The 23440-nt window shown below is 40.8% G+C and overlaps 1 protein-coding gene across 3 annotated transcripts; it reads left to right on the forward strand.

Moving 5' to 3' along the window:
- On the forward strand, window positions 1–18035 carry drd2l (dopamine receptor D2 like). 3 transcript variants are annotated; one of them, XM_029451559.1, is made up of 9 exons: window positions 1–132; window positions 10327–10719; window positions 12012–12121; window positions 13775–13911; window positions 15729–15946; window positions 16051–16116; window positions 16768–16851; window positions 17045–17399; window positions 17762–18035. In XM_029451559.1, exons 2-9 carry the CDS (start codon window positions 10354–10356, stop codon window positions 17956–17958), a joined length of 1533 nt encoding a protein of 510 aa, XP_029307419.1. In that variant the 5' UTR covers window positions 1–132; window positions 10327–10353; the 3' UTR covers window positions 17959–18035. The 3 variants fall into 3 exon arrangements, with proteins under 3 accessions (XP_029307419.1, XP_029307421.1, XP_029307420.1); XM_029451561.1 differs by having other exon boundaries at window positions 17045–17335; window positions 17762–17946; XM_029451560.1 differs by lacking the exon at window positions 16051–16116.
- The last annotated feature ends 5405 nt before the right edge of the window (window positions 18036–23440 follow it).

Genomic DNA, 23440 nt, shown 5'->3' on the forward strand with positions numbered 1-23440 from the left:
ACGCACCGCCTGAGGTCAAGGTGGGACATTCGGCCGTAAATTGTGGGATGGGAGGCTGCAGCCTGGCAGCCAATTTGTCGCCCGGTGTTGTTCCTGAGAGGACCTGTATGTGAGCAGCTCTGCCGGGAGAGGGTAAGTGATTTAAACGCTTTAAAAAAAGAGGTTGAAAAGCCGAGTTTTATTGCTACGTGGGAGTCTATTTGGATTAAACTCTTTGCTCATTATTCTGTCCGTGGGGAACTTGTTGCTGTGACTTTTAAACGTTTTAATGAAGGGATTTGTTGGGATTTTCCCCCCGTGGTGTTAGTGGAAGGATTGAGAAGTTTCTGGAGCAAAAATATTGATTTTGGTTTAAATACTTGACACTAAAATAGGTCATATGTAGCCTATAGGGACAACAGAGAGGCACTCTGTTTAAAAACAAATACAAATGTTATGAAGATACCATTTATAGTTTATAAAACATGTCACTGACACAAATTATAGACCATGAAAAATATTTGTATAATAGATGAAATATTGGTTACAGGCTCAAACCAACCAAAACTGATTACCAAAACATAGAAAATAAATCCCTATACAATTAAACCATAGATGAAAACAACTGAAGTAGCCTGTACATACATAACTATGACATATTTGATATAAAATGATCATTCACACATAATACAAAAGGAGGTGAAGATGAGTAGCGCACCTTGTTTTTCTGCTAAAATATGTTGGTCATAATATTAATTTTTAGTCCCATGAAACAAAACTTCTAAGAAATGTATTTCACCTTGAAAGTTAAAATGTCATTACTTGCCTTGATTTGTTCCTGTAGAGATATTTCAAATGTTTGCACTACTCCCTTTATGCACACACGTCCACATTGCTATATTTTTATTTTGAGGATAGTGTACCATAGTTTTCCACTGAGGCTCCAACATAATGATACAAATAAATCATCTTGCCTCCACTTGGATCTAAGAAACCATAATTGGATGCCTTTTAGAGAAGTTCTCATTTGTGATACCCTCTGGTGGCCAAAAGGCTGCAAAGTGTCATTGTGTTTGAAAGATAATGCAATTCAGTCGACTGAAAATGTGAGATTTAAAAGCAAAGAATTAACTTATTGGACATTTAGACATGTGGTTAAGTGTGTAAGTAGCAGTCAACCCTAATGATGACCTTTTAAATGTTTCTAGCATCTTTTGTTATGTGACAAATTCTGACTTCAAGTGCTCATTTTGATTACAATGGCTTTGCTGTGATCTTCCTATTACCATACACACCGCACTAAATCACTTTTTCCTCAACGGTGTTAGTTTAATTCCTGTGGTGATTTAATTTGAAGTCTGCGCACATCAGGCACACATCACTTGGAACTGACTTCCGAAAGCTGCAGAGTCTCTCATTTTAAATAAAAGATGAAGGCCATGCAAAAATGTCTTCTTGAATAAAACATATGTGTGGTTGATTCAGAGCGTCGCCCGGGTGGAGGTCTTCTTCTGTAGACTCGGTGTTCAAAGGATTCCTTCCATATTGAGCGACCGATCGGGAAGAGATTCTGCTGCTTTTTGTTTTACAAGTTATTCAAAAAGAAAGCATTTATCATGTCCCACAGTGCATCCTCACTCACTCTCTGTCTCCGTTCCTCTGTGTCTAATTAAAGGGAGCTAATGTCCTATTGATTATCGTCAGTCTCAATATCTTACCTGATCTTTTTATTGACAGACGTAGAAGAAAGAATCCACCTTCTCTTCACTCAGTTTAGTTGAATGATGTGGCGGTGAGACTTCTCCTGTTGTCTCACCTTCTCAGGCGCGAACACTAGAAGTCAAATAGGTGTAGTATGAGGGATCACAAATGACAGCACAAGTACTTTCATTATAAGTGGTTCCATGGCTCTGCACAGGCTGCTGATTGACTGTATATTAGCATATGTAGGCTCCAGTTTTAGAGCAGCATGGGGGGGGAAACATAATTAACCAGCTGTAGCTGCTCGTGGTCCAAAGCTCTGTCTTGCCACAAGAGAAAATAATTTGGCTACAAAGAGACGTCACTTTTTCTCATTGCTTCATTGATTTCTCTAAAAACAGGTTCATTGTCATCTTTTAGGGGAAAAATATGACCCTGTTATTTTACATATACAACCCTGTTATTTTACATATACTACATATACAACCCTGTTATTTTACATATACTACATATACAACCCTGTTATTTTACATATACTACATATACAATCATGTTATTTTACATATACAACCCTGTTATTTTACATATACTACATATACAACCCTGTTATTTTACATATACAACCCTGTTATTTTACATATACTACATATACAACCCTGTTATTTTACATATACAACCCTGTTATTTTACATATACAACCCTGTTATTTTACATATACAACCCTGTTATTTTACATATACAACCCTGTTATTTTACATATACAACCCTGTTATTTTACATATACAACCCTGTTATTTTACATATACAACCCTGTTATTTTACATATACAGCCCTGTTATTTTACATATACAACCCTGTTATTTTACATATACAACCCTGTTATTTTGCATATACAGCCCTGTTGTTTTACATATACAACCCTGTTATTTTACATATACAACCCTGTTATTTTGCATATACAACCCTGTTATTTTACATATACAACCCTGTTGTTTTACACATACAACCCTGTTGTTTTACACATACAACCCTGTTGTTTTACATATACAAAGCCCTGTTATTTTACATATACAACCCTGTTGTTTTACATATACAGCCCTGTTAGTTTACATATACAACCCTGTTATTTTGCATATACAACCCTGTTATTTTACATATACAGCCCTGTTATTTTACACATACAACCCTGTTGTTTTACACATACAACCCTGTTGTTTTACATATACAACCCTGTTATTTTACATATACAACCCTGTTGTTTTACATATACAGCCCTGTTATTTTGCATATACAACCCTGTTATTTTGCATATACAACCCTGTTATTTTACATATACAACCCTGTTGTTTTACACATACAACCCTGTTATTTTGCATATACAACCCTGTTGTTTTACACATACAACCCTGTTGTTTTACACATACAACCCTGTTATTTTGCATATACAACCCTGTTATTTTGCATATACAACCCTGTTATTTTACATATACAACCCTGTTGTTTTACATATACAGCCCTGTTATTTTGCATATACAACCCTGTTATTTTACATATACAGCCCTGTTATTTTACATATACAACCCTGTTGTTTTACACATACAACCCTGTTGTTTTACATATACAACCTTGTTATTTTACATATACAACCCTGTTATTTTACATATACAACCCTGTTGTTTTACATATACAACCCTGTTGTTTTACATATACAGCCCTGTTATTTTACACATACAGCCCTGTTGTTTTACACATACAGCCCTGTTGTTTTACACATACAACCCTGTTGTTTTACATATACAGCCCTGTTGTTTTACATATACAGCCCTGTTGTTTTACACATACAACCCTGTTGTTTTACACATACAGCCCTGTTGTTTTACATATACAGCCCTGTTGTTTTACACATACAACCCTGTTATTTTACATATACAACCCTGTTGTTTTACATATACAACCCTGTTATTTTACATATACAACCCTGTTATTTTACATATACAGCCCTGTTGTTTTACATATACAGCCTTGTTGTTTTACATACAACCTTGTTATTTTACATATACAACCCTGTTATTTTACATATACAACCCTGTTATTTTACATATACAGCCTTGTTGTTTTACATACAACCCTGTTATTTTACATATACAACCCTGTTATTTTACATATACAGCCTTGTTGTTTTACATACACACACACACATATATATATATATATATATATATATATATTTACTTATACACAGCCCTGTTTTATTTCTTCACAAAAAGTCACTCGCTGCTCTTTTGAAAACGAGTGAAAATGGGAGCATGAGGGGTTCTGGGAGTGATTACGAGTAGAAACTGGGGTTGAGAATACTGAGCTAACAGTGAATAATTTCTAACCCCAAACTCAGCAGAGAGCTGATTATACTGCAGCTGAACATCCACATCATTCCCAGTGGCCACGACTCATTCCTGCCGCTCAGTGAAAGAAATAAAAGATTTATTACAGGCCAGCTCATAGCCTGAGTGGAGCTGGGGTAAAATTTGAAGGAGTCTTGTGTTCAGTTTTTTTTCCAGCGGTGTTGGGGGCAGATGAGGCCAAGGATGTAATAGACCTGTCAAGTGTCTCCAGAGAGGAGCTACAGAGGGAGAGAAACAGGAGATTAGACAGGGAGAGGTAGACAAAAAGATGGAGGACTGAAGGCTGGCGGATTGAAGGAATCAGTTTATAATTAAATAAAATAAGGAAAATATAATGTAGTTACACAAAAAGAGATTACAAATGTGTCCGTTCCAGGTTTTAATAATAAAGAAAACCTGAAATCTTGTTATGAATATCATATCATATTTTTAATTAGGGCCAGTGTACAGCATTTCTTCAATTTAAAAGACTTATTTGCATACATGTGTTTTGTTCAGGAGTGCACGATGTGGTTGTAAACCCAACGAGACCATACATGCATTTTTTAAATGTGTGTGACAGAATAATAGATGATGGACTGGAGGGTCTTAATGTGAAGAGCAAAATTAACTCATAACATCAAGAGTAATAACTGCTGCAGCAGCACTAAATATTGCTATACAGAGAGAGATTCATCATTAGAAAGCTCAGGGATTTTTATTATATTTTAGATTTCTTTAATTAAAAATGAGTAGAAGAATATTTGTTTCTTTTTTTATATTGCATGTTTGTATCACATCATCTCTTCTGGTTTATTCTGAAATACAACTTCAACCTTGTTTAATCACTCCATTGTTTATCTCCCTGCGTGTGTCCCTGAGTGATGTTATGTCTCTCTGTAGCTCACACTCAAATTAGACTTCGCTTTTCTCATAATAATTGTGAATCTGTACGAAGTAAATTAAGGTTATAATGACCGCCAGCGCCGAAGGAGTTGCATCAGAATAGCTGCTTTAATCACTTTGTAGTTTGGAAAACATCTGGACCCTGTCTCACTTTTTCGCCTGTTGTTTTGACAAAACATCTTGAAACTTGAAAGAACGAGTTCGCAGGTACAAGCGGCCAAAATGTGTTTTCTCAGACGGGTGGCTGGCGTCTCCCTTAGAGATAGTGTGAGAAGTTCAGCCATCCGGGAGAGACTCGGAGTAGAGCCGCTGCTCCTTTACGTTGAAAGGAGCCAGTTGAGGTGGTTCGGGCATCTGGTAAGGATGACACCTGGGCGCCTCCCTAGGGAGGTGTTCCAGGCACGTCCAGCTGGGAGGAGACCCCGGGGAAGACCCAGGACTCGGTGGAGAGATTATATCTCCTCACTGGCCTGGGAACGCCTCAGGATCCCCCAGTCGGAGCTTGAGGATGTGGCCCGGAGAAGGGAAGTCTGGGGTTCCTTACTGGAGCTGCTGTCGCCGGATAAGCGGTAGACGATGGATGGATGGATCTTGAAACTTTAATGAATGAGCTCTGAAATATCGTGGACAGGGTCATTTAGCACACATTGGATACTTCTTTTGTTAGCTGTTCCTTAGCTGCTATGCAACAATTAAGTTTAAATAAGCTTGGTTGGATTGGGGAACTTGTACTTGGATCAAGGTTAGTCGAGTAAAAAAGCCTTCATTAGCGCAACGCTTCGTTGGTGGCAAAAAAGAAATTGGACAAGCTTCCAGCCAACCGCCATTCTCTGATTTTCCACCACATTACCTCACTGAGAAACTTTTGTACAATTACATTTGAACACATTAGGCTCATCACACAAAAGTTCTGGAGTCTTGGCACTGCTCGGGAGCGTCGCTCATCATCCACACGACTCAACAACTTTCTTTTCCTTATCCATGCACGTATGGGAGTAAGGGAAATGTATGTAGATTGAAAGTACGTTATCAAGCAATCAGAAGAAAACTGATTGCATCTTTGCTTTCAGTGGAAATTATTTGATATGAAAGCTGCGGTGTTATTTGGAGGTGAAGCGAGGCTTCGGTGTCACTCAGATGAAATATGCTTTTAAACTTAACGACAAGTCCTCACACTAAACCAGAAAACATATTCAGGGCAGAGAAACGTTCCTCCTTCATCAGATGAATGTGAAAACAGTCTCTTAGTGTCTCATCATTCTGCACAGTGAAGGTCAGACATCCAAGTGAAGTAATAAGCATAACACGTGTTTGAATGGAGAGGGACTTAAAGTTTTGATTTTCTTAGTCATGATTGAAAAAAGCCAAAGTTGAGTTTAGTAAATCCATTTTTAAGGACAATATCACTAAATTTGAGCCTTGGCATTTACTTCAATGAGTTGTTATTGTTTCCTTCAACAGAATTAATGTGTTTTAGAGGACTCGTCCAGTCATTTCAGTAGGTTTGACAAACATTAGCAGCTTTCTCGTATGGGATGAAAGATGAAAACGAGCACAACCGACGACGTTTTAAAAGCATGTCATGAGGAGGAATCATTATTCTTCACCTTATTTTAAATATGTACCTTTTTTCAAAGGTTATTTAATGATGTAACATCTATTTGTTCAGACGTGAGACACACTTGAAGGGCATTTAGTTGTTTTTATCACGACCACTACTGTCTCGTGTTTTTTATTCTGAGGTCATTATTGTTGCGATGAGACAGTTTGAGTCCGTACATCTACTCAGCAGTTCAAAGTATCATCTTAGATTTTCACCGGCACCTTGATGTGTCACCTCTGACCATCACTCACAGCTGCTGCTCGCTCTTATTCTGCTTCTTCTTCTTCTTCTTCTTCTTCAGCCTTTGGACTTTACAGTTTGCTTACTCCAGTTGCAGTTTCACTGCAAGACAGACATGACGTTGTCAGCAAAACTACACTACCGTTCAAACTGTGGAGTCAGCTGTTATATTATTCTTTACTTCAACAATGGCGGTTTTTTAACAGATATAAAAAACTGTATTAATTACATTCCAAATAGGTTTTGTCCCAAAAGAAGAGGAATAATTGATTTTCCAGTCCAGAAAAGCACAAGTGATCTGATCGTTATTGAACCACTACGGTGAAAGTGGGCTCTAGATAGTTTGGGAATCGGTCTGCTGTCTTCTCAGTGTTTAGATTGACGAGGTTTAAACTGTGATGCGTCAGTTTCTTTTACCAATGACTGCTGATTTCTTTTTATTCTTACTGATCGGCTGCTCAGAGGTCTCTTTGTCTCTGTCTGCGTTTTGTTCTCAGTGAATGAAGAAAAACCCTTCATACAAAATAAAATTTATTTGTAAAGAGGACTTTCTACAACCTAAAACCTAAAATGTGCCGTCCGACCTCTACAGCTCATCCAGAATGCAGCAGCCCGACTGGTCTTTAACCCGAGTTCTCCCACACTACAGCGCTGCTCCGCTCCCTTCACTGGCTACCAGGGGCTGCCCATAATCTGCTTCAAGACTCTGATGCCGGCCTACCGTGCTGTGAATGGATCAGCCCCTTCCTACATCCAGTCCATGGTCAAACCACTCACTTCGTTAATTTAACCTATAACTAGAACTCTTGTGTTGTGATCACATCAGTCGTAATACAAATATTAGCTATACATGTCTTTTCTTCTTCTTTTAGTTTGATATAAAAAAAAACAATTTCATTTTAAGGGCACGGTAAGCCACAGTACATAATGTACTTCATCTTCTACTCTGCGGGTAACGCTGACCTTAAGTTTTATTGAAGCACAGCACTGCAGTCTGTTATTGGCTAACGGCTCCTTCCTTGATTCAGTTTCGGGGCTGAAACTCTTTATAATCTCCATCATCGAAGAATCTGTTAATTATTTTCGTATTAAATAATTTTCTCTATAAATTACAAAAGAATGCCTATCCTCAATGTCTTCTTTTGTCCGACCAAAACCCAAAAATATTAGATATTAGACAAAAGCTGCATCAAAAATGACTCGAACCTAAAATCCATTCTTGCTGATTTCATCATCGACTAATCGACTTTTCAGTTTTAGTGCAGATTTTTCATAATGCAACACTTTTTCTGTTTTCTCATGAATGACTACACTTAAAATATTTGGCTATGTATCCTGTGATTATCTAGATTCGTGCAGATCCATATTAACATTGTGTTATCCTTTTCTATCACTAAAATAATACATTCATAAGATAATGCCGCCTCAGCAGAACTTCTCAGTGCTTTCTAGTTCAACATTTGCCGCCCAACAATTCACTGAAGGCACTTCAGCGGACGCACTTCTTGGCTTGAAACGAGCTTCTGCAGATGAGCGCCCGCCCTCCCCTTCAGTCCCACACGCTGCCGCCTCCTGTAGCGATTGGATTGACCTCTACAATGATGTCTGTATAATCAAATCGGCATCTAACGAGTAAAATCAATACATGTGCTGAGAGGGATAGTGTCTGGTGCTTTGGCCAGTGGTGCGAGCTCAACAGGTTGAGATGGATTATTGATTTGTTCGGCTCATCTTGGACATCTGTTAGCGATGCAGATCACAGGTTAGGGACAGAGGAAGAGTATGTGAGATGTGGATGGTGTTAAGGTAACAACATCCTCACTGAATATATTCATGACCTTTGGACTGACAGGAAAGTTCACACAAGAGAGATATTCCAAGTCAGTAGTCCGCTTAAACTTCCTGTCACTGATAAATATTGCATGCGGATCTTTGCATGCTGTTATACAGCCTGGTTGTTGGTGTCAGAGCATAGGGATGGAGAGATAAGACAAGGGGAGAAAAGTTCTCATATATCCTCATCATGTCTCCTCTCTGCAGAAGCACACCAGCCTTCAGCAGCTGGTTACTAATGGTGGGTTTTAGGCAGGAGTTTGCCTCTTTCTGCAGATGATTTATGGATTCTTGGATTACACTGTTTCTGTGCCTTATTTTACTGGGAAAAATCTTTATCAGGTTAATGCGGCATCTCAAAGAGACACCACAAATCTTTCTTCCCTTGTGGTCTGATATATTGTGTCGGTCCATATGAATGAACAAACTGCCATTTCCCCCCCCCCCCAACATGTGGATAAATACACTGTAGAACAGCTGCGTTTCTATTGGTCAGGAGGACTGCTGTGTCACCGACGCACATTAAGAGTCGTAGCAACAAGGCAGTGAAGAACAAGACCGCTTGCAAATAAACATCATGGATGTGTTTTAAGATTTGGACACGAGACTCCAAAATGTTATAACGGTGGTCGACGGGGAAAATGCTTTTTGGGCTGTAGAGGATTTTGTTGTTGCAGTACTGTGATTGGTTGTACCGTATCTGGCTCTCTTTATACGTCCGTAGTAAACATGGACATAAACAACACATGAGTTTAAATGTTTTCTTTTAATTGGATTTTATGTGGAAGGACATTTGTTAGTTATCGAAAGATACAAACGATACCTTTTGGTGAACTTTTTACTTTTTTTTTTAAGAAAGCAAATCTTTACTGTCCAGACAACAGGTGAACACATACAATCTTGCTCAAGGAAGAACTTTGTTTTTGAAACCACCTTGTTTGTACTTTACATAAAGTTAATTTAAGCTAGGAATGAATTTGAGTCAACCTTTATGACCTCCAGGGGCCAAAAGGACCCTGTAGAGATCTGGAGATCTATTACCTCTGTTTCAGTGAACACTTGTTTGATATTTTGTGTTAATTATTTAAAACTTGTTTTTAATTTGGCGAAATACCATCTATATGGCATAAATCTATTTTAAATCCAATCCCAAAATCCCAAATTGAGGACCCGAAGGTGCCTTTAAATTACAGAGAGATCAGCCTAAAGTATTCTACAACACCTAACGAGAGGCTCATGTTACATCTAGAGAAAGAACAGATCTGCGTACTGTCTACAAATATAACAAACACAATTAGTGAAAAACAAAAATCTTTTAGCGTATACATTTATTGAGTGTGGGGTGAATGGAAAATTTAACGGAGCTCTAAAAGGTTTTTTTTTAACGATAAGCTCATAGCGTGTTTAAGATTAATGACCATCACAATAACTTTATGTAAACCGCTCATTTGGATACTTTTTTTGTTTTTTTAGTGTGTATAAGGGAGGTATTGTTTGTAAGCGTGTCCTGTGAGCTGCCCTGCTAAATTGTCTCTCTCTCTGAGATGAGACCAAAGACACATGTTCAGCCTTGGTGTCACAGTAACATTTTGTTGTATCTCTCTCTGATGTCAGACTATTGTGAAACGCTGGCTCCCGGGGTCATTATGTTTCTCTTCCTCTGTATATGTCGTCAATGTTCAGCCCAACCATGTCCACAGGAGCAAGACCATGACTTCGCTCAACGTGTCAGAAGAGACCTCCCCTCCCTCCTTCCCTCTCTCTTCATTTGAGCACAATTTCTCCCACTTTGTCACCCATGACCCTTCATACTCCCCCGTATCCTTCCCCACTTCCTCCTCGCTGACGTCCTCCAACTGCACCAGCTCTCCGTCAGCCTCCTCTCCTCCGTACAACTTCTACGCGGTGCTGCTGGTGCTCCTGATCTTCTGCGTGGTGTTCGGTAATGTGCTGGTGTGCGTGGCGGTGTCGCGGGAGCGAGCTCTGCAAACCACCACCAACTACCTCATCGTCTCGCTGGCTGTGTCCGACCTGCTGCTGGCCACGCTGGTCATGCCCTGGGGCGTCTACCTGGAGGTGGGTGTGTGTGCTATTGATTTATTGTGTAACACACACACTCAGCTTGATGCAGTGGGAACTTATTGCAGATAACAATGCTGTGGAGTGTGTTTGCAATACATACAATTCAGATGCAGGCACGTCATCTTTCAGAGCAGCAATTACAGAACAGATATTATTGCATATGTCAATTTAATGCTTTAACAAAACAATATGTAACCGGCCAAGGCTGCGACGTATAATTATTTTCATCACCGATCAATGTTCTCCTTGTGATGGGCATTGACTTGTGATGTCAGAACGATGTTCAGTTTATCATATTAGACAAAGAAAAGCAGCAAATCTTGAAAAACAGTGATCAGAATAGTTGCAGATGAAGTTACTGCCAGTCAACTTACAGCTTCGTGACAAACCACACAGCTTTGAGAAGTTGAGGTGAGAGAAAGACGAGCACACCTGAAGACCTTTGTGTTCGACACTCTGCTTTGAGGCCCATGGTTACAGGAAGACAATGCAATTACATGCAAGGTTGATTTCAATAATAAAAAGCCTGTCAGATTTTTTTATATATTCAATTTATTCCCGCAATAACGATGCTAACTGCTTTCTGCCCTCATTATAATGAACCTTTCCTGTGCCTGCAACATTAATGTTGCGTCCTGCATCATTCCTGCAGCTTTTATAGTCTCTACTTACGCTGCAACTCACAATCTCCCAGAGGCTGAGGGCACATATTCATTATTTCCCATTACATCCAACAAACAGACTGAAACCCACAGATAACTAGTTTACTGTCATATAAGACAAATGAGAACAGAACGTTATCGGTTTTACAAGATGGAATCAGCAAATGTTTAATCTTTTTGAAGAAATGACTCAACTGGTTTATCAATTATCAAGATGTTGCTGATTAAGTAATTGATTATTTAGTACTAATACGTTCTAATTACTTTTACAAATTGTTTTTCAGCTCCAGAATAAAAAAAGAAAACTTGAATTCAGTCCTTAGGTGACTGGGAATTACAAAAACCTTCTTACAGACTATGAATATTTAATGTCAGAGTGCAAAATACTTATTACTAAATATATTTTTTGTGTTACCGTAAACACATTTATTTTAATTGTGATAGTGAAACTTCAGAAATAAATCATTATGGCCTACAGTAAAGACCAAACATGTAATTAAATATTAAACACCTGTTGGTGATCCAGCTTGAATAATAATAATAATAATTAATTGTATCCGCTAAAGAAGTTTAAAAATGGAAGTAAACGTGTATTCATGTCAGTTTGTATTTGTTTTGTTGGAGGTGGTGGGAGAGTGGCGCTTCAGTCTCATCCACTGTGACATCCTCCTCACCCTGGACGTCATGATGTGCACCGCCAGCATCCTCAACCTCTGTGCCATCAGCATCGACAGGTGGATTCTTCCTTCTTACTTTACATTAGTACGCTGTGTTTACTGGATTGTTTTTCCTCTTTTCTTTTATTCTCTCCTTTTATATTTCTGAACTTATAACAAACACACTCTCTCATTGTCTTTCTCTCTGTTCTTACAATTTGAGAAAACGAAGAAGTTAGTCATGACGAATCATTTCATTGAGATTTTTTATCCAGAACGAAGACCGAACAAAAGATGACAGCGAATCAATATGTAATTTATTATCTTTGTACTCTCCCCATGATCTTGAATGGTGCAGGTTGGTCTAAAGAAAGAGCTGGCAACACACGTGCCTGCAATAATAAAACACACACACACACACGTCCAATGAAGAATTAAAAGATGCATCCATCATACAGCTGTCACAGAGCAGCAGGACAACAGCCCCACAGACTCATCTGTTTGTCTTTCAGCAGGAAGTGACATGCTTCCATTGCATCAATGTCCTCTGCTGTTGCAATTTGTCCTTCGTGGCTCAAGGAGACTGTGTTGGATGTTTTGGTGTTGCACCTGACACCCTCTTCAAGGGTCCGGGGGGCCGTCTGCAGCTGCGCCCTAATTACTCTGACAAAGTGACACGTTGACCAGTAATTCGGTGCAATAACTGAGGTTAGAGTCTAATTGCATTGTCAAAGCTGTAGACGATAAAATACACAGTTAGAAAGTTGTCTTGGCTTCATGCCCCAGCTGTTTAAAATGAAACAGTGACTACAAGGTTAAAGTGCTGACAACTTTAATGTGAGGGCGCTCACTTCTAAGGGTCTAAATGTATACATATTCATCCTAGTGTGGGTGATAAAAAGCAAATGGATACATTAGCATAAACTCAAATATAGTACATCATATTTAGTGTTTCTACGTCCAATATGTCCGAGGTTATCAATTCTTTTTTTAATGTTTTTCTGCGTTGCAATAACTCATGCGTCATGACATCAAACTCTGCGTCTCCGCTGCGCGACCCTTGCAAACAACAAGGAGCAGTGTTTCCCATTTAATTACCTGAACGTAGGCCAGCAACAGTTTCATAATGAACCGGAAATATTTTTACCCATCTCAACGAGTGGGATCCGCGCAGTCCGCTGGAGGGTTTCCACTCGACAGGTCAGGGACGGCCACTCTGTGTGGGAGGATGCCCTCGTTTTGACTGCGCTGCAAACGACTCTAGGGCGGCGTGGAAAACTCGGCGTTATGCTGACTTATGACCCCAACACAAAAGCAACAAACACTCTGTGTTTGGCTCGCTGAAGAAGACTGCACAAGCTTGCCCTTAAAGCAGACGACTCTAATATTTTTGACTTACTGGCAGGTGTGTGTGTGTGTGTGTGTGTGTGTGTGTGTGTGCGTGGGTGTTTTGTGTACTTGTGGGCAGTGACAACTTTTGTCAGTTTAAGGGGGAAACTGATATTTAGTTTGTCTGTGTTCTGTATCAAGTGCCTGAGTTTACTTTAAAATACGTGAACATGATGATGGGATAATGAAGCCGGAAGAAGCATTAATGTGTTTACAGTGTGGTGGCAAATGTGTTCAGATGCAGGCACCACTATTTTCTGTGTGCTTTATGCATCTGTGTGTGTGTGTGTGTGTGTGTGTGTGTGTGTGTGTGTGTGTGTGTGTGTGTGTGTACTATTGCAGATACACAGCGGTGGCCATGCCGATGCTCTACAACACCAGATACAGTTCCAGGAGGAGGGTGGCGGTGATGATTGCTGTGGTGTGGTTCCTCTCTTTTGCGATCTCCTGCCCTTTGCTGTTTGGACTGAACAACACTGGTAACAGCTACATCAGCTCCCTCCTCTCAACTCACTAGTTTAGGTGTTGTTCGGATGGACCAGTGTACCCTATGCTACAGGAGAGCATTGAAGCACCTTTCCTTTGCATTCGTCCAGCTCTTATCATGGCTGCCACTTATTTCCGCATCACTTCACTCAGTTAGGAACCTTCCTAAGCAGAAAAACACTATTAGATCGCAGCCTTAGTGCTCGGTCACTCAATAAAGTGGCACAGCGGAAATTCATTCCCATGTCCTCACGACATAGGCGGTGCAGGAAGCTTGATGAGGTAGTGATGAATTGTCTGCGGCTACACTCTACAGTCATCACTGTCAGGAGAGTTGTGCCATTTCTCAACAGCACACAATCACGAGTCATAGTTCCCCAGAGATGAAGTAATATTCTGAACCTTATATATTTCTGTTATATTTTTCACCACAATCCACTGATTTAGAGACGGCACTGTTCCCATCAAGCGGTGGGACAAGTGAAGGTTTGATCTAAAAACTAGTTCAAGAGAAAAGTTAATAGCCTGAGCTGTGATCTCCTTTTAAGGAACAAACCCATTCATCCAGCCACACTTCACAACACTGCAGTTATTGAGGCGTGTTTCACATGTAGGCTGTCAGATGTAGGTTAAGGCACCAGAAGTATTTTATTTTAATTTATGCTAATTTGGAAATGGAAGTTTGGGTCCTTCATGGTTGGGTCCAGCTGTTCACGGATGTTTTCTTAATTTAACAGTATTCTCAGAAGTGTCATCGTTCTCTGAGGTGTAATTTAACTCACAAATAGAGCAGCACACACACTTACGCACACACAGTCTCTGCAATATCTTGATCCATCTGTCCCTGTCTTTGATGATATTGTAAGAAAATCCCAAACGTCTGCGCCGTCAACAGACCTTAACATCACTCAGTCAGCAGACTTTATACTTAAATATCCATAAGCGCAGATAAACAGAGCATTCAGTCCTTTTCCCAGATGTTGTTCCCATCGAGGGGATGACAGGTGACGTCTGTGGACTCACATAATCCTCGATTTCATCTCACAAAAGGAGCAGGAGTGAAAATGCTCGGCTGCTAACCTCTGTCTAAATAAAGGCAGCTGCTGCTCGCATTGAACTGGAAGCAAACTTCCTGAGAATAAGCAGAAAACAAGAAGTTATGTGAGACAGCCTCAGTTACTGAAGATTTAAAATAAAGATTTTCAGGCTGCTCGAAGATTACAACAAACTGTTCCAAAGGTTCTTCTTGAGTAGATTTCCATTCAGTTCCTCCGCCAGTGTTTGTACTTCAACATTTTTTAATTGCATTGGAACTCAAACGTGTGTTTGTTGAAACTCAAACAATCTCAGCACGCGGTCCAATTAGCAGCGTTTCTGGAGCCTTCGAACAGATCACATCGTCTTCATCAGCAGATTCCAATTTCATGGAATTATATTTTATAATTATATTTCTTTGCACTTTATTGACTCGCCATGAGGTTCAAAGTTCACTCCTGACCTTGTAAACAGCAGATAAAGATGTCAGTTTTTATCCCAACATGAAGAAAAAGTCAAATAAATGATTTCATGACAACTTCATCTGCTGATGAAGATGATGTGACATGTTCTACAGCTCAATAAAGATACTCAATAATCTTTGAGTGGTCTTGTTCTTGTAATTCAAATGTAACTATTATTATCTAAACTATTCCTTTAATATATGTTGGATTAAAACAAGCAGAAACTGGACAGTGACATCTTGAAACGGTCTCTGAAAGGTTTTGTACAATATTAATTCTTTGCATTTCCCTTTTTGTCCTCTCTGCATCAGCCAGCCGGGAACGAACCACATGCAGCTTTGCCGATCCGGCCTTCGTGGTGTACTCATCTGTGGCCTCCTTCTACGTCCCCTTCATCGTAACGTTGCTGGTGTACGCGCAGATCTGCGTGGTGCTGCGCAAGCGAGGCAGACGCACCGCGCCCCGGCACAGACACGGCGTGCTCACGCAAGGCGGGGCTGAGGCGGGGGAAGGTCATCGACACAGGAAGGTAAACACACGTATTTGGACGTCAACTTAAAAACAAGTTTTGATGATTCTTAAGCCGTTCATTTTTACAGACTTGTTGTCTGTGTTTTCCCTTTTCTCTTCCAGCAAATTGTGGCATTGATAGATGTTGACCCACTGGCCTGCACCAACATTGATTGTACCACCAAAAAAGTTGAGATGAAGTCCATAACTTCCATGTGCAGAAATATCAGTTCAAAAGTTTCCAAATCTGCTTTTATTTGATGGTTTCCTTTTCCATCATCCATATTTTAAAACCTCTGGCACACTCCATCAACAAATCTGTATCAACTCTGCACAATTCTGTCAAACATGTCTCGATCCAGCTTGACATATTAGGTGTTATTAAAAACTTTGGGTTCTCCTCTAGAATTCAAAATAAAGTTATGTGGTTTTGAACAATGTTTGACGGCAAAGAAGCTTCTGATGTCACGGGTCGTTGGTACTAAAACGATAATATGAGGTAGTTATTACCACAGTAAGACATATTAAAAGTCACCAATTCGATATTTCAAGTAGGGCAGAGTTACTAGCAAAATGAGCAACTCTGTTTACTAGGTCAGTAAGAAAAGGAAGAGTATACACTGGGATATGTTGTCTTTTAACTGCTGTCCTCTTTTACAGTGTATGTGCTCCATGTGCTCTAATCAATACATCGATCAATACATTATCACAGATGTATTAAGGGACCTTTAATACAACCAATGTATTTTAACCAATACAACTATTTATCTCTTAAATGTTTTGCCATCATTGGGCTTCTCCAAAGACTATATCTGATATGCTGCCGTCTTTCCCTTTCAGAATAAGTGTACACAACCAGAGGATGTGAAGTTGTGCACCCTGATCCTGAGGCCCGCCACCGCAGGCCCACAGCGCAAGAAAGTGGTGAGTCTCTCATTCACCAATGGCCTCTCACTCCTCACTGTCACTTTCCTGTCTGTGTCACACAACCTGCTGCCTCTGCGGTGATGCTCTGCTGGCTTCCTGTTATCCCTTCTCCTGCTTACATCCACAAATCTCCTTTGTTTTTGTCGCTTACCTCCCTCACCACCCTCCTTCCTCCCTCTCTGTGTGTCAGACCCTGGTGAAGGAGGCGGTGGTTCACCCCCTCGAAGTGGAGCCGGGTCAGTTCCTGCCGCAGACCGAGCAGAACCTGCCTCCTCCTCCTGCTCTCCAAACCTCCTCCCACTCGGGACGGGCCAGGATCTCTCTGGCCATCTCGGTTGGACCAGCGCCGGTTCTTCCCTCGACTGTGACGCGATCGACCCTGATGCCTCGCCCCCCCACCCTCGAAGACGGCATGAGGGGCCGCGAGGGATGGAGGGAGCGCAGCAGCGGGAGAGAGAAATGGGGAATCACCAAGGAGAGGGTGAGAGGCAGGCTGTCACAGCAGAAGGAGCGGAAGGCGACACAGATGCTCGCTATTGTGCTCGGTGAGCGGAGGATAGTGCAGACTGATGGATGACGTCTTTAGAACATGTACACATACTCAGTGTGTGTGTGTGTGTGTGTGTGTGGGCCTTCTATTCTATTCTTAAATTCTAATCTGATTATAAAATAACTTTTGATACGTAATCACTTTAGTTTCAGAGGTCTTTTTCTTTTTTACCTATTTTAACTCATTTCTATTACCAGAGGCCTCGTGTAAGCTGTGCTCGTTAAGATCATCACGTTTTTCACTTTTGTATTTATTGTTTCAGCAGTTTCATGGTTCTGTGCGAAATACAAATGCAGCAGTTGGCGGGATATTTCATTAATTGCCTCCTCTGATCCACTTCCTGTTGCTGTTTCCAAGGTGTGTTCATCATCTGCTGGCTGCCTTTCTTTCTGACCCACGTGCTGAAGGCCCACTGCAGCAGCTGCTGTATCTCACCCTCACTGTACAGCGGCGTCACCTGGCTGGGATACCTCAACAGCGCCGTCAATCCCGTCATCTACACCACTTTCAACATTGAGTTTCGCAAAGCCTTCATCAAGATCCTGCACTGCTGAGAGCTGGAGAGATGCGAAGCGTTGACTGTCGAGATAAAAAAAAAACATTGGTTCGAGATCAGAGGCGAGGGAAAGAAGTTGTCGTCAGTGTTGATACACAGGAAGGGGGAGGGGGGGGGGGGGAAATGGATTGGACTAATTGATGAGTTAAGTACAAGCTTCCTGGAAAATTTTAGATGAGAGACATGTAACCAGCAGCTCGGAGAAGAATGAAGAAAGACAGAAAACATGGCGTAGAGGGAATGAAAACAGGCAATAGACGATCATAAAAAGAGAGTGTGTGACATGTAAAAGACAGCTACAAGAACCCAGACAGCGCTGAAGATATTTATGGAAGAGAAGATATGCACTGTGCTGTGTACATACAGTCTGAAAGGGGAATATGTGAGGACTGATCTCTGCACAGTGACTCAAAGACTCCCTGAGACGTGACTGCTTTTCCAAAACTGGATTTGTGTCAGACTTTGGCTCTTGTATTTTCTTGTAATCTTGACAAACGGCATCTTGTTATTTGTTTGCATGTGCTCGTCTTTAGAGGACTGGAACAAGTCGAGGCGAAAGAGAAGATAACTTTGCCCAGTACAAAAGTTTTTTTTTGCCCAAGGCTCAATCATCTTGTTTTTATATACTTTTTGAAAACCCACTAAAGTTACATCAAGGCAGAATAATTTATTCTGTGATTGAGCAGACTGAGAGCTTTCTAATAAATCCATGTGTACTCTTTTGCTTTAAATAAGCATACATATAAACATTTTGTAAATAATTATTTTACTGGTTTAGAGGAGGGGTTGCAAGTATTGTACAAACCACTGACGGTAATAAACATTTAATTTCTTTGCTTATTTTGTTAACTTTGCTTTATTTTATTCATCCCAAAGGATTTCCTTTTTTTTTTTTTAACCCAAGATGCTCATAATACATTGTATTTCTGATAACATAAAATGAAATAACTAGAATGGAATAAATAAACATGCATATCTGCAAAGAAAAATGAGTTCAATGCTTGAATGAAAGCGCAAGTAGATATAAAATACAAGTAATTTACAAATCATTTTTTTATAGGATTGTAACGTGCATTTTACTCGCCCTCTGCGGCGGCACGGAGGTAGTAAAAAAAGCACTCAGAGCCCCTGTGACTGTAAAGTAACGCAGGTATTGCACACATTTTAGCAGTTAGTATTCAGACAGAGCTCCGTGTGCACACTGGGGATTTTGAATGAGCCTTGTTTTATTTAAAGGCTGCATTCCTTCTATCAATAAGGTGAAAATTCTCGCCACGGGCTTTTCCCGTGTTGTTTACACTGAGATTGGAAAATGGAGTGTGCAGGCATGCGTGTTGTTACATATCATTTACCAAAAAGTTTAGGAAAGTTGTGCTGAATATTTAAAAGATGATTTGACACCTGCGCCCCTGAAATACATTATTCTTCTTTGTTGATTACCTTAACATTCATAACTAAAACCACATCCACAAAGTTGGCTGTGATACTGTAATAGAAAACACAGTCTGTGATCCAAACAAATTCATTTTAAAGATTGTTACAACGCTCATATATTAAATATGAAGCTGGAGCCATGAGACACGTAGCTTAGCCATTATAGGAATATAGAAGCATTTCTAGCTAACAGATATGAAAGGTTGCGAGGAAAACCTACAACTTGTATTATTGCATTAAGTATCATCAGCCAAATCATACAGTTACAACACATTTGAAGTGCCAGAAAGTCATAGAAAAAGATATGAATGTTTGGTTTCACTGTGTGTGACTGACATCTTCCTGACAGTAACATTGCTGTCCTGTCAGTGAAACCCTGTGATGTGCCATGCTGCACAGGATGAAGCAAATGCTATTAAGTTGCAAATGCTGCTGCACCTCGAGGGCTGCTGTGGAGAAGCCGAACTAGAGGCCCTTCTCTCTTTCTGATGCCAAACTGAGAGGAAACTGCCAGAGCTGTACGTATCTGTGGAGTTCAGATTGATGTGAGTTGCCAGTCTGTCTGATTGGAGTAAACAAGGACTCTGACACCAATATGGGAGCAAATGAAGCCTGCATGCTTTATTTATTCATTCATTCAGTCAGTGTCATGTGCAGATGGGGAGGGTGCAACTCCATGCTCACATTATCAATAAGCAAGCAATACTTTTATAAGGAATGTTTTGTGTAACTATAGTATAGATAATTTATGTGAGACAGGGGAAAGAAAACCTTTGACAGAGTAACTAACAGAAATAACACGACGGCAGCTCAGGAAACAGTTTAGGAAGAGTGAGAACATTGTGACTGCAAGAAAATAGAAGACGAGTGACATTTTGCACAGCTGAATAAAACCAGAGCATTTACAAAAGAGAAGAGTAGTTTGTAATGTGTGTGCAGTTGTTTGTTTGCTGTTATTGTTTTGTTTTTACGCTTTGCTATGGAGCTGGAGCGCCATATGGCTCTATGGAGCGTCATATGGTTCTATGGAGCACCATATGGCTCTATGGAGCGTCATATGGTTCTATGGAGCGTCATATGGTTCTATGGAGCACCATATGGCTCTATGGAGCACTATATGGCTCTATGGAGCTAAGGAGCGCCATATGGCTCTATGGAGCTAAGGAGCGCCATATGGCTCTATGGAGCGTCATATAGCTCTATGGAGCGTCATATAGCTCTATGGAGCGTCATATGGCTCTATGGAGCGCCATATGGGTCTATGGAGCACTATATGGCTCTATGGAGCACTATATGGCTCTATGGCGCTAAGGAGCGCCATATGGCTCTATGGAGCGTCATATAGCTCTATGGAGTGTCATATGGCTCTATGGAGCGTCATATGGCTCTATGGAGCGCCATATGGCTCTATGGAGCGCCATATAGCTCTATGGAGCGTCATATGGCTCTATGGAGCGTCATATGGCTCTATGGAGCGCCATTTGGCTCTATGGTGCGCTATATGGCTCTATGGAGCGTCATATGGCTCTATGGAGCGTCATATGGCTCTATGGAGCACTATATGGCTCTATGGAGCACTATATGGCTCTATGGAGCTAAGGAGCGCCATATGGCTCTATGGAGCGTCATATAGCTCTATGGAGCGTCATATGGCTCTATGGAGTGCCATATGGCTCTATGGAGTACTATATGGCTCTATGGAGCGCCATATGGCTCTATGGAGCACTATATGGCTCTATGGAGCGCCATATGGCTCTATGGAGCACTATATGGCTCTATGGAGCTAAGGAGCGCCATATGGCTCTATGGAGCGTCATATAGCTCTATGGAGCGCCATATGGCTCTATGGAGCGCCATATAGCTCTATGGAGCGTCATATGGCTCTATGGAGCGTCATATGGCTCTATAGAGCGCCATTTGGCTCTATGGTGCGCTATATGGCTCTATGGAGCGTCATATGGCTCTATGGAGCGTCATATGGCTCTATGGAGCGCCATATGGCTCTATGGAGCACTATATGGCTCTATGGAGCTAAGGAGCGCCATATGGCTCTATGGAGCACCATATGGCTCTATGGAGCGTCATATAGCTCTATGGAGCGTCATATGGCTCTATGGAGCACTATATGGCTCTATGGAGCACCATATGGCTCTATGGAGCGCCATATGGCTCTATGGAGCGTCATATGGCTCTATGGAGCGCCATTTGGCTCTATGGAGCTATGGAGCACCATATGGCTCTATGGAGTGTCATATGGCTCTATGGAGCGCCATATGGCTCTATGGAGCGCCATATGGCGATGTCGGTCTTTCAGTTGGTCCGTCCACCACTTTGGTTCAGACTGAAATATCTCAAACAACTATTGCATGGATTGCCATTACATTTTGTATGGACATTCATGTTCCCCAGAGGATGAATTATTTTGGTTTTGGTGATCCTCTGACTTTTCCTCTAGTTTACTTTATTTTTTTTATTTTTACTGAAATGTTGCCAAGAACATGGCTATGAACATTCATGTTCCCGTCAGGATTAATTGCTGTAACTTTGGTCATCCTTGAACTTTTCCTCTCGCGCCATCGTCAGGTCAAACTTTAAATGTGTCCATTTGATTTATTCATGACCAGATACCTGTATTAAATAACTAATAATATTCCCATCAGCCTCAGCTTTACTTTGTGCTAATAAGCAAATGTTAAATCAACATTAAACCTGCTAAACATCATCATGTTAGCATGCAGACATTTGCATTTAGCTTAAAGCCTCACCGAGCCGATTTCCTTCTTTATTTAGTGAAATTTATGTTTTGTTTTGTTTTTATATCCTTCAGAATGTGTTTGTTTTATAATGTGATATTCTTTTTTGTATGTATTTGTGACATTTCACCTTTCTGTTTGTTGTTGTTTACTTAAATGATAGGTATTTGTTTTGACATATTAATGTTATGGTAAACTCTCAGTTCTTTTTAGTTGCTTTTTTTTAGGGAAATTTTGTCAATTTGTTTTGCACCATGTTCTTCATACAGCAGACGCGGTGACATACCCGCCCGCAGATGATGCAGTCATGTCTCCTCCTCCGCCATGTTTGGTCTTTGAAGTGAACCCTGCAGTGTAACCTAAAATATACTGAGTAACACTATTACTGAGCTTCCAGCACCTCGCACTGTCTGAGGGCAGTAACGTGATAGGACGAACAAAATACTCTTGAGTAGACTGGACACAGATACGCATTCACGCATACACACACTGGTACACACAATTACGCCTCTTCAGATTCATAATAGGGGTATGATTATTGGATACATATCTTTCAACTGAGAAATTCAACTCCTTCACTCTATGAATGAATGTCTGTCCGTGCTGCCATTATGCACCTCAGTACTTGTGAGTGGGAGCAACTCATTGGGGTGGTGTACATTACCCTCTGTTGTTAAACTCTGACCCAAGCTCACAATTATCCCCATGCATATTTCATAGACGCCCAATGACAAGAGTGCACGTATCCGTTACTGACCTGACAGTTTTGCCTCGCCTGCTCTGACCAGAGGAGAAAGATTAAGTTGAAGAGGGAAGAAGAGTAGACTGGAAGGAGAAGGAGGAAAATGATGAAGGAGGTGACAATGACGGGATTAAGTGGTAACTGAGGAGGAGGAGGAGGAGGAGTAGAGCGGTAGAATCACAAGAGAAGAGGTGACACACTGCTGAACCTTGTGTCATTTGGACATGATGGATTCACAGTAACGGAGCACATATCTCTGGATTAAAGATGCACCAGAGCAGGCGGGCATCTTCGGTGTCTTGTCACTGGCGGTGCGGCAGCGATGCATTCCTTTTCCCCACTGTGGTATAATCCTTGTTTAATAGGTGTGGAGGAGAAACACTCGGATGAAGAGTCCAGCGCATACAAATGAGGCTGACAAATCTGTACGCCGGATGTTCAGGTGAGAGCTCGGGAAACACGTTTGGAGTACACAGATGAGATGTAATGGTGGGTGTAGTGTATTGACAAATGTGTTCAATCACAGATGTCCTTTCTTGCAGTTATTGGTA

This window comes from Cottoperca gobio, chromosome 16, assembly GCF_900634415.1.
Source record: "Cottoperca gobio chromosome 16, fCotGob3.1, whole genome shotgun sequence".
In the NCBI taxonomy this organism is placed as follows: Eukaryota; Metazoa; Chordata; class Actinopteri; order Perciformes; family Bovichtidae; genus Cottoperca; species Cottoperca gobio.